Raw genomic sequence first — 14,613 nt, 5'->3', positions numbered from 1 at the left:
CCCCTCCGTGACAACTCATTGTACGGGAGTATTTGTAATATTTCTCAAACAACGAGAAAGTATTTGTAATTATGATAAATTTTAAAAAATACCCATTGTAATTTATTTTAAAAAAAAAACTTTGAACTTTTCTTATCGCAAAATAATAAAATTAGGCAAAAGTAGGGGTGGGAATAAGTCCAACCATAACATACTCAACTAACTTTACCTAAAAACTCTCAACAGCTTATGTACTTAAAACTATAATAACACACACTCATCAAAATCTGTCTTAATCTCTTGAAGCCAAGAAGAACAAAAGCATTCATTCACACAAATTCAGACCAAAATAAGTTAACTTCCAAAGGTGAAAATTAACAATGGCTGCAAGAACCATAGTTTTCCCACTGATGGCAATCTTGCTTTGCTTCTTTCTGGTGAGAGAAGTCCATGCTGCTGGATGCACTTCCGGCTACGGTGGAAGCTGCGTTGATGGATCCAATTCGAAAGGCAGCGCCCCGACTCCTGAGCCTGAAGGTCCAGAATTCAAAGAGGACGAAGGTCATGACATGTCGGATACGTTTGAGAAGATGGGACAAGAATTGGAGAGAGATATGAGAAACTTCGTTGTTTTAGGACACTGAAACACACAAATGCACGACATGTTCGTATCTAGCCTTTTGTACTAGCTAGTTCAAATGGGAACTAGCCAATATCCTCTAGCTAGTATTCGCAATAACTCGATTCATATATTTCCCTCGTGTCGAGTCTGAAGCTTTTGAAAAGTTTGATCTTAACTCGATTCATTTTACAACACTATAGTTATTTGTAAGTGTGTCGCATCTCCTGGATATTATTTGTAAGCTTTGTTCATTTATGAAATTTTATTGTCTCGAGATTTGATGTTTATTTCTTTCTAACTATTATGATGTTTTGCAACAAGAAAATCTCCGTTAAGAACAGTTCTCAGAAATTGAACGTTTGCGCTTAAAAACTCAATTTTTTTATTTTGAATGTAATGAAATTTATAGAAAACCTATATATGATCACTCCAAAGGTTGATTAATTTGTCATTATAAGTATATATTAGGGCATATGATTTTTACAACCATGATTGTTTAGCTTAGGTTGTCGAAAATTCAACCTAAACTTAAAAAGAAAAAGAATGATAATTATTGACAAAAATGGAAGCAACTCCTTTGTAATATCGGAAATGAGCAAATTACCCTCTTATGAAAAAATAAATAGCGATTTACCTCCCTATATTTTTTAAAATACAACAATTTACCCCCTATGATATTTAAAATGAAGCAGTTTACCTCCCTATATAAGGAGGTAAATTGCTTCATTTTAAAAAGTACAAGGAGATAAATTGCTATATTTTTTTTATAGGGAGATAATGTGCTCATTTTTAATATTATAGGGGAATAAATTGCTATTCACCCAATAATTATTGATAAATGTTGTCCGTATCGCATGAGCTAGGCATGGATGAGTTTTAAATTTTTATTTTAAATCAAGTTTGATTCAAATTTTGCTATACAAACAAAAGAGCTGTTACCTACAAAAACGAAATCAAGAAGTACAATAATAATAACATTGTACACCATGTGATACTAGAAGCAAAACGCATCCTTACCGTTGATCCTCCTGCAAAAATTAAACTAAATTCGAATCGAAAATAAAAATAGTACCATCGAATTTTAATTGGTTGGTTTTTAATTAGGTAAGAGCTAGTTCAAAAATAGATCTAAATCAAAAGAAGGTTGATGGGGGATAAGTGATCCGACGGTGCCGAGTGGAAGGGTCATAAAAGTTACAAAATATTGAAGTAAAATGATAGAAATTAATAGACTATAAAGAAGTGAAATTTCTCGTCTTTCTGTATAGAAGTAATATGGAAATTGAAGTTTAAAGTGCGAAACTCCAAGTCAGAAATTAGAGTTGTAGTTGAAAGTGAAATTGGCGTATTCTGCTTGGGGATCCCACAATTTATAGGCCGAAACCCTATGGATTCAGTGGGAGGTTTATCTCCAGGTGGTTGGAGTCTCCTAATTTTTTAGGGAAGGATAAGGGACTCCACTGCGGATGAGGTTCCTAGATTCATGGAGATGATTGAGAGGATATCCTGCTTCTGTTGGGTTCTCAAGCTCGAGTTTACTTTAGATAAGGACAACTTTAGCTTTTCTTCTACAACCCCTACATGTCCCTACCGCTAGTGCTGATCCAATCTTATGGACCCTACGGAGTGGCTTGAAAGACCCTATGTGAATACCACATGAGAAATCTGTGGATGCCCCATGGTATAATTTTGATTGTATTTGGGTCTTTACTTTTGCGGTGGGATAGGGATCTTGGGCCCTTGGGCCTTTTAAGGGTGTTCTAAGCCTTTACTTGGATTTGACTTCCTAATCCCTTTATGGTGTTTTGAGCCTCGGATTTCTTTGTACTTCTACAATCTCAATCGTTTTTTTGGTGTCGTTTAGGCCAATTTATTTTTACGGGCAGAGTCAGTAGACCTGGTTGCTGCTAGGTGTGCTCATAATAATTTTTCAAAATCATTAGAAGAAAAATGATTTACTATCATAATTAATATAACAATTAAAAATTTCAAAATTATGTCGAATGATACTAATTAATCACATCTATGCAATGGCTACTAATTATTGTTTCTGCAGACGAGGCTAAACATTAGCAACAATTAAAAATCATGACAAATATTTTAGCCAAAACTAAAATGATGATTAACCTTCTTCAGAATATAAAGTTTTGCACTGATTTATTTATAGGAAAAAGTATTATTTTAGTCCACTAAGTATGTCTAATTTTAATTTTAATCCGATAACTATGTCCATTTTTGTTTAAATCCAGTAATTTACGAAATTACTTACTTTTAGTCATCTGGCAAATTTTCGAACAATTTTACCCCTATACAACTTTTGAAAGGCAGTTTAGTACATATGCAATCATAGGGGTAAAATTGTCCAAAAATCTGCAGAGAACTAAAAGTAAGCAATTTCGTAAGTTACTGGATCTAAACAAAAATGAACATAGTTATCGGACTAAAATTAAAATTAGGCATACTTAGCGGACTAAAATAATATTTTTTTCTTATTTATATGACAGTGATAGATAATATTAATATGTCATAATTTTAAAATTATAATAATTTCTAATATAAAAAAAAAAAATACATTGTGGATTTTCATTTTGCAGATGTATAGTACTACCTAATTTTGTCATTTGGAAAAAAAATTATCTTATGAGTATTGAAAATATTAATAAAATATATAATGTTGATATTTGTATTTTATTTTTTTAAAAACATAGAAAAATATAACACCATTCACAAATAAAATAAAATAAATCTGAGGCCACCAAATGGCCTCCATTTGAGGTGAAGCATTGAATGCATGTCTGTGTGTGGGAGATAACTAAGAGTTTGTCACTCTCATCACCAACATTTTCCGGACCATTATTTCCTTTGAAATTATTGCAATCTTTATGTCGTAATAATTCTTACAAACGAAATTTCTCACTTTGTAAATAAAGAAATATACCAAGTAACATTCATTTGTCATAAAGAAAGATGCAGAGTTGGTTATTGGTGCAATAAAGGATATATTAATTAATGTATACAACTATATGCTAGAACAAAATATCAAGTCATAATTTTAAAATCGTTACTAAAAATATATATTAAGTGACAACAACTCTGATTTTATTACAATATAATTATTATGACGAGAATTATATATAAAATTATCATTATAGATAATTAGTGACAAATCACCAGTGACAAAAAAAATACAGCGACAATAAATAATTGTTGCCACTAGATCGTCACTTAAGACATGTCATCACTAATTGCTTTTAGTGATGATTTTATGCATAACTCTTTGTCACTAATTCATACTAATGACAATTTTAACAAATTCATTATTGTCATGAAAGAGACGCTACTAAAATATATATATATAATTAATAATAATATTAAAGTATTCACTTAATTTATTTTTATTTATTTGCTACTTTTTTCTCTTTTTAGTTATATACATGTATTTTTTAAAAAAAACCCGTTACAAAAAAGATGAGTGATTTCCACCGAACATCCGAACACCACCATATCGGCTAGGGCATGCCCCCAAGACTTAGGTTGCTTATAATAGTGCTTACAGATAATTGTCCAGTAACACAATTCTTACATCATAAAAAAGATCGAACATAATCGAATTAAAAATGATTTGTTGTTATTAATTGCGTCAATAAATATTAGTATATACAGTTATACGTGTATGTCATTCTACGTGTTAATGGAATCGTATTCAATTAATGATATATAATTTGTAATTAAATGTATCACGTGATTTACATCTCTCATGAATATATTGCAGTACGATTGTACAATCACTCGATATACGAATGATTTGATTTGACAAACAAATGACATTAAGTGCAAATATAATTATAGTATGTACATTATATAATTTATTATTTGTATTTAAATTTAAATCAATCTTAACATAAGTGTACTATTTGCATGCTAGATTTTTGTTTGGCTTAGAAACAAGAAAATTCCTTTAAGTGGATGTTTATATGAAAAATAAGTATCAATTTCAAGAACTTTTTAGAAGTAGTTGAGTATCACATGAAATATATACATATATATATATGTCATTTTAAAAGAAAATCTTTTGTGGTATTAATTTTTTAATATTCATATCTATCCTTTAATTCACTACAAGAAAATAAGGTATTAGAGGCGAAAATTTAGAGACGGAATTAAATCAGTCTTTATCAAAGATGGACTTAGATGTCTTTTATTCAATTCTTTGACATATGAATTAATATTGTTTTGTAAACTATAGGAAAAAGAACTTGGTAGAGAAGTGACTTGATCTTGAGGTATTTCAAAGATGCCATAGAAAACACAAAGGTATTGAGGAGTTCAGCGACAACAAATCCAATAAAATTAATGTAAGTATAATTTGTCATTGGTATTTAACTATTGGTTAGTATATATATTGAGAAATTTTGTTAGACTTTTATTACACAAATGTTCCTTTGTATCTAATGTACTTGCACAGGAAGAATACCTTGCAAAAACGAGTTATACGAATGTTTCTTCCCAGTCTTCATTCGATATCTCATCTTGGTATGGTATTACCGAAGGTCCTTCTAAAGGACGCTTATATGGATTTAGAAGTAACTCATCATCTACAAGTGCAAGTTCAGTTAGTTCTATTATTAGAGCATCTGAGGAGAAGCTTAATGAATTAAAAATAGGGGACATGCGCTCTAATGCTACAAAGATGGAAGAAGAATTCTCAAGACGAGAAGAAAAAAATTGCTTGAAACTCCTTTTGAAGAAGCTCGAAAGGGAGAGGCAAACCTACAAGAATTAGTTAAAAAATTACTTCAAGATGTATGATACACAAACTATCAATTTGCTGGTGGGTCTGGACAGCTGAAGTAACAACATCTCAAGAAAGATCATTAGTTTATTTTTTTTCTATTGGTTGTTTATGACTTAGTTTATGTTGATTTGGATTGTATTTTGACTTACTTTTGTTGATTTGGGAGTTCAGAAATTGATATTATTTGGTAGTATTTGGATGATACAATGACATCAATTATATTGTTGTTGATTGTATTATGAGTATTTTTTTTGTTAATATTTATTATTGTTGGTTTGGAAAATTCAGATATTTGTACTGATTGAATGTAGTTGATGGTATAATGACCAGAAAATTAATTTGGGTACTTCAACTAAAAAATCTGTCAAAAAAAAAAAAAAACAAAAAAAATATGAGAGACGGAAAATTTTGGGAGTTTAGAGAACATTTACTGAAGTGAAGGCTTTTATTCCATTATTTATATTGTTATGTGGTAGAACCCATAGATTATGGGTTTTTTTTTCAGAGGTCATAGGTCGTTTGCATTCCTGGTCAAAGTCAGAATCCATACACCTTCTAGCAACGGCTAGAGCTACCTTTCAAGAGACAGAGTCAGGCAAGAAGCCTAATTCCTAATGGTACGCAAAAGGGCCCTCAAAGAAGGGGGGCAGATAGATGTGTGTAGCGAGGTCAAGATCGACTACGAAATGTAACCAATGGTAGCAGAAAAGGCCAAGCATATCTTCTTCTGACTGAATCAGGACGGTAATTTGTAAGGATTTACAAACCGATTTTTGTACAGCTTTAGAGACGGTTTAGAGACGGAACATTTTAGGTGTTTCAGAGATGGAATTAGAGACAGAATTAACAAACAAAAACTTTGCTTTCAGAGATGGATTAGAGACGGAAAGTACTTCTCATTATAGACTAAATCAGAGATGGACTACGGAAATAAGAGACAGATTACTTTAAAACTTTGTTCTTATTTATCAACAGAATCAGCGACGCCAATGTTTGGTCTCAAAATTAGAGACGGAATATTTCCGTTGTAATATTTAGCTACTGGGCTTTCAGCCACAAAGTGCCGCGGTGGATTTTTCCGTCGTTGTTTTATTTTACAGATAGAAACCATAGTTTTAGTGACGGAATTTTTCATCTTTGATACCCTATTTTCTTGTAGTGATTCAATTTTTTCCTTCAAAAAAATTTGGGCAAAATAGTAGATTCAATATTTATTAATAATCTTAGAACTATTATTTTTTTTAATTTCTCAACCCACTGCTCTACATTTCTCTCTCACCTTACTACTTACGATTTTTTTTTTCTCACAAACTTTCATATTTTTAATAAACCTAAAATTAATTTATTTTTTCTTCCTCATCTCACTCTATGTTTTTTTTTTTTTTTTATTTTCTCATCTCCTCACAAATTGTTTTAGCTTTTCGTCTCACACCATAATTCGTTTTTAGAGTTATTAATTTTTTTATTACCCAAAAAAATGTATATTAATATATTTTTTTAAATATATTAATAATAATATAATGAGTCGCGATTTAATTAAAAAAATATTTTTTTATAAAAAACAAGCCCAAGTCGTGATTATGAATCACGACTTGGGCAATTTTTCTTTTTTTTTCATTTAATTAAATTTTGAATAATTAATTATATAATTTTGTTTAATTATATATAATTAACATATTAAAGTTACAGTTGTATTAATTAACATATTAAAGTTATAATTTCATTTAATTATATATAATTAATTAAAATTGTATTAATTTTACAAATTATAATTAAGTGTACAAATATAATAGTGTATATTTTTTTGTACAAATGTAAAAAATACATTGAAATATACAATTATTATTAACAACCCGATACCGGCACATCTGATTGTGTAGAAGAATTTTTTTATTGGGGATTGTTGCCTTGTACGCATTTGCGCCCAATCAAGCTCGTTGTGAATAATTTATAAAATTATATTATTTATTTTTAGTCCTTATTAATTATAGTTTATATTGAGCGATATATTATTTAACCCAACTTATGTTATGTCCTTACGCAGCCGAATAGCTCGCTGACCAGTTGTTTAGAGCAAAGTATTATCCTCATTTGTCGTTCCTAGAGGCTGCTATAGGTACTCGACCATCTCTAACTTGGCAACGTATTTTAGCAGCACGAGACTTAGTGATTAGCAGTAGTCGGTGGCGTATCGGATCGGGCTCCAAAGTATGTATTTGGGTTGACCGATGGGTACCACGACCAACTGAGTTCAAGCCAATTAATCCTCCAACGATCCTATCTAGCAATGCTCTTGTTGCTGAATCAATTGATGAGGATACAAGTCAATGGAAAGCGGATCTGATTGATTTTCGAGGTAGAAGAGGTGGGAGTAATTATGGACATTCCAACCAGTGGAGGTACTACTGAGGATACGCTTCTATGGCATTACGATCAGTATGGCCAGTTCACGGTTAGATCAGCATATCAATTGGAGATAGCGAGGGGATGTAGGAGTGCTACCTCGACGTCAGGTACCTTCGATAGGCATGTGGGGCGTAACTGGAAGTGGATATAGAGTATCATACGCCTCCAAAGGTACATACGTTCATTTGGAGGACCTATCACGAGGCTATACCTACAACTGTCAATCTAGCAAGAGGGATGGGGTCGACAGCCGAGTCCTATGCTTTTTGTGCTTCAAAGGCAAAGACAACACTTCAGGTGTTATTGCAATGTTCCTTTGCTCGATAGGTGTGGGCGTTATCTCAATTGCCATGTCGGATTATATTTGAGGCAGCAAGCAGTGTCAAGCAATGGATATGGGAAACGTACGAGTCACTGGGGATGGAGAAGGGTGATCAATTCTTGGTCGTTTGTTGGGGCCTTTGGCATCAATGCAATCAGGTTGTCATGGAAGGTTCTTGCCCAACGGCACTAGAGGTGGTCAGGAAGGCAATGCGCTTTCAATAAGAATACATTGCTGCTTTACCGTGAGGGTAGCAAATTAAAGTGTGTTTATAGAGTTTGCTATATTGTGCTTCAGTGTAGTGTAAAATGATATATATGTATTTTGTGGTTTGGTATGCATTAATAAAACTCATCGATGTTCCTCAAAAAAAAAAAAAAAAATAGCAAATCAAGGTAAAATCGAGAATATGCAGGGGAATATATAAAAATCAGCCACAAATTGTGATGGGTAAATGACAAAGGAAGATGAGGTGAGTTAGATGTTTCAATATTAAATTATTAAATTGACTTTTGAAACTTTTTTTTTCCTGTCAAATAAAATAAGAAAATTGGGGTGCCTATTCTAATTTGGCTTATTTGCAATTTTTGTCCCCTAATTTCAGGCCATTCTCGTTTTAATTTCTTAAGTTACTAGGGTTCCATTTTGGTCCCGTAAAACTGAAAAAATCTCAATTTTGGTACAAATTTGATCGGAAAGTTGAGTCACTCGCCGAAAAAATTCACATGTCAGGCATGTGACTTTTTAAATTGGGACTTGTATTATGATTGACTGAAAAATATGATGTGGTGAAGACATGGTCTAAAGTTAGGGGACTAAAATGAGAATGGCATGAAGTTAGGGGACGAAAATTGCCTTTAAGCCTTTTAGGATGGCCAATCACAATGCAAACCCCAATTTAAAAAGTCACATGCCTGGCATGTGACTTTTTCCGACGAGTAACTCAACTTTCCAATCAAATTTATACCAAAATTGAGATTTTTTCAGTTTTACGAGACTAAAACAAAAATAGTCTAAAGTTAGAGGACGAAAATTGCCTTTAGTCCTTCTAGTTTTTGAATAGGAGTAATTTAAATTTAACCCTATAATGATTAGTAACAAAAAGTTGTGTGTAGCTCAGTCACTACTATAAGATTGATTGTGTAGCTGAGTCACTTATACAAAATTGATTGACGACAGATAATTATTTGTTATTATATTAATATTAAGATAAAATTACAACGAGCTATCAAAAAATTTATTATATTGTAAATATCACATGAATTTTTGAAAAACTACAAATACCCTTAAGAATTAACAACTATATAAGAAATTATACCCCTCATGACAACCAATTATAAGGGATTATTTGTTAGACGTCCGTTAATTCTACAGGAGTATACTTGTAATTCTTCACACGACGAGAGCATACATACATCATTATAAAAAATCTCAAAAAAGCCAAATACAAATTACCCTTCATATTATCAATACACATTTGTATTTTTATACTTATTAATTACTTTAACTTTAGGTTTTAGATTAATTATTATCTATTTATTTTTATATCCCAAAATATAAACTATTTATAAATGTATGTTAAAAAATATAATTCTCCCATGCCTTAACACAGAATACACGATTCTTTATAAAAATAACTTTATACATACACGATTCTTGGAATTAATATTATTTGTTGTTGCAGGAAAACTGCAACAGTGGATGCATTTCCTCTCTGCCAACCCCACGTACCAACCCCATGCACTCAACAGCAAGCTCTTCATCAATGCCCATAAAAGCTCTTTTCAACTCCCCCTAACCCCCCACCCCCCCCCCCCCCTCCAACACACACAGAGGACAGGAGAGGGCAAAGTTGAGTCATCTGACCATTAAATATAACTCCCAACAAACAAACTTTGCTACCCCATTTCCATATTATTATTCTTCACCTGTATATAAACTCTTTCACAGGCAGCGAAAAATATACCCTCCTCACTCCATAAACTATGGCTTCCCTCTTTCCAGCAACAATATGTCTTCTTCTATTCATTATAGGTGGCGCCGCCGCCGCTGGGAAAGTCCCGGCGGTGATCGTGTTCGGGGACTCCTCGGTGGACGCCGGCAACAACAACCAGATATCGACAGTGCTGAAGAGCAATTTCCGGCCATATGGGCGTGACTTCTTCGGGGGCCGGCCCACTGGGAGATTCTCCAACGGCCGTATTCCGCCGGACTTCATCTCTGAGGATTTCGGGCTGCGGCCGATTGTGCCGGCGTACTTGGATCCGCAGTACAACATGTCGGATTTTGCTGGTGGGGTTTGCTTCGCTTCTGCTGGTACTGGTTTTGACAATGCTACGTCTAATGTACTTGTAAGTGTTCTACCAGCAATTTTGTCCCCAGAGTATTAATTCTTGTGCATTTGCGTAATTTAAAAACTAGGGGAAAAATACAAGCAACCCCCTTATAATATCAGAAATGAGTAAATTATCCCCTTATAAAAAATTAAATAGCGATTTATCTCTTTATATTTTTTAAAATATAATAATTTATCCCCCTATGATTTTTAAAATGAAGCAATTTACCTCCCTATATAGGGAGGTAAATTGCTTCATTTTAAATAGTATATGGGATAAATTGCTATAATTTTTTTATAAAGGGTAATGTGTACATTTTCAATATCATAGGCGGATAAATTACTATTCATCCTTTAAACTAGTGTGCGTGGCACGACCCAAATATGTTTGCAATTAATTTAAAATTTAAATAATATAATTATTTTTTTAAAATATATATTAGTTAAATAAATAAAAAATAATATAAAGATAAAAGCTGTGGGAAGATGTTAAGAGGAGAGTGGAGAAAAATAAAGCCAGAATTGGAGTTGAGAAAAAAAAATTGAGACAACGAAGAGGTGTTCTTCAATTATAATAATGTATAGATAGATAATGAGATATAAGTTTTTCTATTTTAACTAAAATAAAATAAAAATTAATCAAAATAAATATATAAATTATTTTTGAAATATATATCGAACATGAAATTATAAAAGTTAATTAATTAAAAAAATGATTGTTTATGTCAGAAATAAATTTAATTAATGAAATTTTAAGCCATTTATCATATTTTTCTAATTATAAGTAGTTATTTAGGAGTCTCCTTTTAATAAATAGTGAATATATGTATTCAAAATTATTTATCCATATCGACAAATTAAAGTTTTTTGGTGCGAATCGTATCATGTCATTTTATGTCGACAACTCATTACTAAGATAGTAAAATTCATATTGATATGTACATGTGAAACTTTTAAATTTTTATTATATTTATTTAATTAAATAAAAAATAAGAATGATAAAATAAATTAACTTCAAATGATCATGTCAAAAATGATTGATAAAATTAATGAGATTAATAAACAAATATATAGGGTCATTTTAATTGATCTATATTTCACCATTAAGAATATATATGCTAGACTATTGTTTACATAAGAAAATGGCAATTCTCCTCAAAAAAAGAAAAAAAAGAAAGAAATGGGTATTATTTATTATTATATATTAGAAGTTTTATATGTATGGAGAATATTTAGTTCGGATCCAACTCAGTCGAATTTGAACCAATCATTTGACAAGTGTAATACACTTATCGTGTGATTGATGTACAGTTTAGAGAAAATTACCAATCATGTAGTAAATATAATACACTTATTTTGTGATTAATTTGATTCGATTAAATTTAATTCGGATGAAAATTTTCCGTGTGTGTACGTTGTGTGAATGTTAAAGGAAAGAAAACCAAATAATTTCTTTTGCTCTCGAAATCTAATAATAAATTTCCATATGTATTTTCTTTATTTACAAAGTTAATTTGTATGTAAATATTTCATTTCCATTATTCCAATGTACAAATTAATATACTAATTCTATAAAAAAAATTGATTAAGGGTGACATTTAATTCATATGACTTTTCTTAAACATCCTTAAATAATTCAAACATCACATTATTATTGTGGCACACACATTTATACATCCCTATGCATCTATACATATAGATCTTTAGCTTGTTTTTATAGTTCCCTCCAAAGGTCATTCATTAAACCTATGCATAATCATAGGTGCAAGATGCAATGTTTTCCAACATTCTTAAATGCAATTTGACTTTTTATGGAAATATTAATAGATAATTCTTTTTTTATTTTTTTGTTAAATATAAAAGAACGATGCAATTTCTTAATGCACGAGGCAGTAAGTTTCTGTTTTAAAAGTTCAGGGATTGTGTTGTTATTTTTTTTATTCTTTATTTTTTTTTGTTTACGAGACTCTGTGCCCGTTAATAAATTGTAAGCTGTCTAATTTTTAAATTATAATTTAATTTAATTATATCTTTAAATTTGAAAAAAAAAAACACACGTGTCTATCACTAGTTAGTGTATAACACGAAAATGTGATAGAAAATTCATACCGACCAGCAAATTTATTAGTTTTATTATGTGTAGTACATATATATACATATATACATATATATATATATATATACATATTTATGTATGTATGGTTGAATTGTATGTGTGATTGCAACATTTTGATGAGTGTTCTTAATTTACACTTGCAGAATGTGATACCACTTTGGAAAGAAGTGGAGTACTACAAGGACTATCAGAACAAACTGAAAGCCTACTTGGGAGACACAAAAGCCAACTATATAATCAATGAGGCACTCTACATCATCAGTTTAGGCACAAATGACTTCCTGGAGAATTACTACTCTCTCCCAAGCACGCGTTCAAAATACACTGTTGACCAGTTCCAGGATTTCCTCATTGGGGTCGCGGAGACGTTCATTAAGGAGATATACAGTCTGGGAGCCCGGAAGATGTCACTTACGGGGCTCCCACCGATGGGGTGCCTGCCCCTCGAGAGGACCACAAACTATGTGAACGGGAATGGAGATAAGTGCATGGATGGGTACAACGATGTTGCTCTGCATTTTAATGCGAAGTTGAGTGATTTGGTTAAGAAGATGAACGACGAGATGCTGGGAATTCGGGTTGTTTTCTCGAACCCTTACGACGTTTTTATGCAGATCATTCGCGAGCCTTCTACGTTTGGTAAGTTCGTTACATTAAATTTCACTCTAGAGTGCATTCGGTTGAGTTAAATTTATTTATATGAGAAGCAACGGTAGTTGTGTACAATTAGATAAATGACCGGTATATATCATTTTTCATCCCATATTTTAAAATTAGTATACTTTTCATCGAATTAGGTATGTGATTCTCGTTAATTAATGGTCTCATAAGATGCAAATATCCTCATTTTTCACCAACTTTAATAAGTATTTTAGTAAATTATGATTCATGAATCATCAAATAAAAACACAATAATAATAATAATAATAGAAAAACATAATTGCAAGCCTCGAAATTTTTATTCAAAATCAAGCACATAAAAATCCAACTTTTTCACTAATTTTTTAATAAAAAATACCCCTTTTAATGAAAATAAATTAATTGCATGCTCCTGTAAATTAACATCTCAAAAATTTGGTAGTGACATTTTTTATTTTTCTTTCACCACGATATCAGCATATATATTTTAAAAATAGATTGTTTATTTGTTTTTTATAATAATTGATTTTTTCTTTTTAATTTTTAAAAATATTGCAGGATTTGAAGTAGCATCAGTGGCTTGCTGTGCCACAGGAATGTTTGAGATGGGATACTTATGCGATGATTTGAACCCATTTACATGTAGCGATGCAAATAAATACGTATTCTGGGATTCTTTCCATCCAACACAGAAAACGAGTCGGATCATAGTTGATTACTTAATGAAGCATAGCTTGCATGAATTTTTATGAAAATTCTATGTTATAATTATTGCTTCACTCTTCCTTAATTATTAATTAAGTCGATGTGTCGTATGAGTTTATATGTCGATCTGTATAAAAACAGTGGTACGTAGCTAGTTGTAGTGCATAATAATATTGTCAAGTCGATTTGTTCTCGAGGTCAGTCGGATAAGTAGGTATGGGACGGTCTAGTTCGGATCAGATTTGGCTGAATATAATCAATAACAGAGTGAGTGTATCGCATTTGCCACATGATACCACAAGTATATTGCACTTGTTATATGATTGTTCAAATTTAGTCGAATCGGATTCGAGCTAAAATTTCCCAACGTTGGATCATGTCAAATTTAGTGTGAAGGGGTTTGATCATAGAAAAGAAGTTGATATAGGAGGAGAAATGCTGTATTGTCACTACTGTAATGTAAAAAGATGGTATTTATAGTATTTGTTTACATATGATTCGCATTTATATACAAGAATATCCAATGACTTCTCTAACTAATTGGCGCAACGAACTAACTAAAAATGCTAACACAGAAATGAGCAAAAATGTAATAAGAGAAACAATAATTATGCTCAGACTTCTAACTAATAGACTCGTGCCCACGCTTTATCCCCTCTTTTGAGACTTCGTCTTCTTCTTCAGCAACTCTGTT

General features: G+C 31.6%; 1 protein-coding gene across 1 annotated transcript; it reads left to right on the top strand.

Annotated features, from left to right (window-relative positions):
• The first annotated feature begins 10,028 nt into the window (after positions 1-10,028).
• On the top strand, positions 10,029-14,409 carry LOC105178654 (GDSL esterase/lipase At4g26790). The gene is made up of 3 exons (XM_011102164.3): positions 10,029-10,475; positions 12,719-13,214; positions 13,773-14,409. Exons 1-3 carry the CDS (start codon positions 10,110-10,112, stop codon positions 13,964-13,966), a joined length of 1,056 nt encoding a protein of 351 aa, XP_011100466.2. The 5' UTR covers positions 10,029-10,109; the 3' UTR covers positions 13,967-14,409.
• The last annotated feature ends 204 nt before the right edge of the window (positions 14,410-14,613 follow it).

The sequence above is a fragment of the Sesamum indicum genome, linkage group LG12 (assembly GCF_026168435.1).
Source record: "Sesamum indicum cultivar Baizhima isolate 11 linkage group LG12, ASM2616843v1, whole genome shotgun sequence".
Lineage (NCBI taxonomy): Eukaryota > Viridiplantae > Streptophyta > Magnoliopsida > Lamiales > Pedaliaceae > Sesamum > Sesamum indicum.
Note: the sequence above shows the minus strand (reverse complement) of the source record. Positions and strands in the feature narration are given on the sequence as shown.